Raw genomic sequence first — 2,389 nt, 5'->3', positions numbered from 1 at the left:
GGAGGGGGCGCGAGGAAGGGAAGCGGGGGAGGCGGCACGAGGCGGGATAGAGAGGGTGGGGGTCCAGTCAGCAAAGGAGGCCTCGGCGATCAAACTGAAGCTGCGGTCCACGCACGTGGAGGTCTCTAGTGCAGCAGACTGGAAAATGCTTTTCATTTAAACCAGCTCTGGTTTTCATTTGTAAATTAAATTGTATATAAATCTTTAAATGTTAAACCGAGGAACCGACAGCAGCTACTGCCGATTTTTTTCCACAGAATGTTTACATGAATTTCCACTTTGTCTGAACGTCGTGTACAAATAAATCGTAACAAAATGTTCTATACTAGCGGCTAAAAGAATTCGCTACATGTTTAATTTTATCTGTACCCAAGCCAAGGAGAGGGCAGGAGGTGATTTGATCAGAAAAATGTGGTGCCGGCAAAGCCGCGGTGGAGGAGGTTGTGGGCGATGCTGTCCCTTTCCTGCTTGGCGGTCTCAGAGCGAACAGGGGTCTCCGGCATGGTATCGTCGTCGAAAAGAGCAAACTGGACCTCCGGCTCGAGCTCCTCGCGGCGCATCTCGCAGATATTGTGCAGGACGCAGCAGGCGCCGAGCACCACGGGGAGGTCCTGGAGCTTCACCTCCGTGCGCTTCTGGAGGCACGCCCACCGTGTCTTGAGCCGCGCGAACGCCTCCACGGCCACGTTGCGGATGTCGCCGACCTTCTCGTTGAAGGCGTGCTGCGTCCATGTCAGGTTCTGGTGTGTGTAGGGCACGAGCACCCAATCCATGAGCGGGTAGCTTGCGCCACCGACGAGGCAAGCGTCGTGCATCATACCCGCCGCGGCGCGCTGGTGCAGCATGGATTTCTCGAGCACCTGATCGTCTGGCATGGAGCCCGGCCAGCCGATGCAGACGTCGGTGAAGGCGCGGTCAGGACCGACCACCCCCTGGAGCGTGATGGAGTAGGATGTCTTCTGATTGCGCTCCGTGTGCCGACGGTTGAAGTAGGCGGCGACGGAGATCTTGGGCGCGATGATAGGGATGTGCGTGGTGTACATGGCTCCGATGACGCCCGGAACGCCAAAGGATCTTTCGAAGCCCTCCTTGAATCTGCCGGCGGCGGCCTCATCGGGCCATTGGAGGAAGCGCGGCATGAGGACAGACTTGATGGCCCCGCAGACCTCGAGGACGAGCTTGTGGCATGTGGAGATGCCGAGGCCGAAGCGCTTGGAGACGAGGCGGAGCGGCTCACCGGTGGCGAGGCGCCAGATGCAGACGGCGACGCGCTGACGCACGGGGATGGCCGCGCGAAGCATGGTGTCTTCCTTAGCCACCGCGGAGCCGAGCGCATCGCAGATCATGTCGAACGTCTCCCGGCCCATCCTGAAGGCGCGCCGAAACTCTGCCTCTGGGAAATCGGGGCTGTTGCACTGGTCCCACCACGCCTGCGACCGGTCCTTGACCCACAGACGGCGTTGGTGGTGGCCTGCACGCGGCGGCGAGGCCGACGCTGCAGTGTTGGTGGCGGCCTCCTCGGCAGCCACGACGGCCGCTGCCGCTGCCGACGCCGAGAGCTGCGAGCGCCTGGAGCGCGCAGCGGCCTCAGACTCGGCGTCGGCATCAAAGCTGCCCTCCATCTTGGCGAAGTAGTCCATCATGGCCTGCGACTTGTTGTCGGCGTTGGACTCGAGAAGCGCGAGCTCGCGGCGGGAGGCATCGGCGGCCCCCGCGCTGTCGGCGTGGCCCTCGGCCTCGAGCGCGGCGAGCGAAGTTATTATGGTGGCGATGGAGCGCTTCCTTCCGTTGTTACCGGCGGGCGGTCCGTCCTTGATGGAGTCGTCCCCTCCGCGCTTCCTCCGGCGGTTGTTTGGCATCGCGGCGGCGGCGACGGTTTCGTCGAGCGCGAGCGGCGACGCGGCGGCAGCGTCCTGCAAGAAAGAGTAGTAGAAGGCGAAATCGTCTTCTGCCGCAGCACCTCCTCCGCTGCTGGGGCGGGCGCCGGATGGGGATCTCATATACGTCACGGTAGCTAGTAACGCTGGCCGGGAGCGCGGGAGTCGCGATTGGTGCGGTGGTGGGTGCGGGTCAGCGATTGAAGAGGAAACGAAACGAAACGAGAGAAACGATCGTCCTGTGATTGGTAGGTGGAGAGGCGAGGAGACTGGTGTGAAATGGGGAACGATATAAATACGCCGTGATGCGACGAGGCCGATCGATGGCGATGTGTGAACGCGGGGGTTGCTTTTTGGACAAGGAAGGGGAGGCAGGAAAGCGAGACCGGCCCGCGCCTGCGCCGCGCTGGTGTGGAGCAGGAGCAACCAGGAAGGTGGCCGCGCCCCGAGGACGCGGTGTGGCGGGTGGGCACCCACCGGCTGACAGCGAGCGGGTGCGGGTGCGTGCCGCG

The 2,389-nt window shown here is 62.4% G+C and overlaps 1 protein-coding gene across 1 annotated transcript; it reads right to left on the bottom strand.

Moving 5' to 3' along the window:
* Window positions 1–211: 211 nt before the first annotated feature.
* On the bottom strand, window positions 212–2,150 carry LOC123443764 (protein ANTAGONIST OF LIKE HETEROCHROMATIN PROTEIN 1-like). Its single transcript, XM_045120288.1, has one exon. The coding sequence runs from the start codon at window positions 1,998–2,000 to the stop codon at window positions 402–404; it is 1,599 nt and encodes a 532-aa protein (XP_044976223.1). The 5' UTR covers window positions 2,001–2,150; the 3' UTR covers window positions 212–401.
* Window positions 2,151–2,389: the final 239 nt, after the last annotated feature.

This window comes from Hordeum vulgare, chromosome 3H (assembly GCF_904849725.1).
Source record: "Hordeum vulgare subsp. vulgare chromosome 3H, MorexV3_pseudomolecules_assembly, whole genome shotgun sequence".
NCBI lineage: Eukaryota > Viridiplantae > Streptophyta > Magnoliopsida > Poales > Poaceae > Hordeum > Hordeum vulgare.
Note: the sequence above shows the minus strand (reverse complement) of the source record. Positions and strands in the feature narration are given on the sequence as shown.

Coding starts and splice junctions, on each gene's coding strand:
- LOC123443764 (XM_045120288.1), bottom strand. CDS start 2,000: ATGAGATCCCCATCCGGCGCCCGCCCCAGCAGCGGAGGAGGTGCTGCG.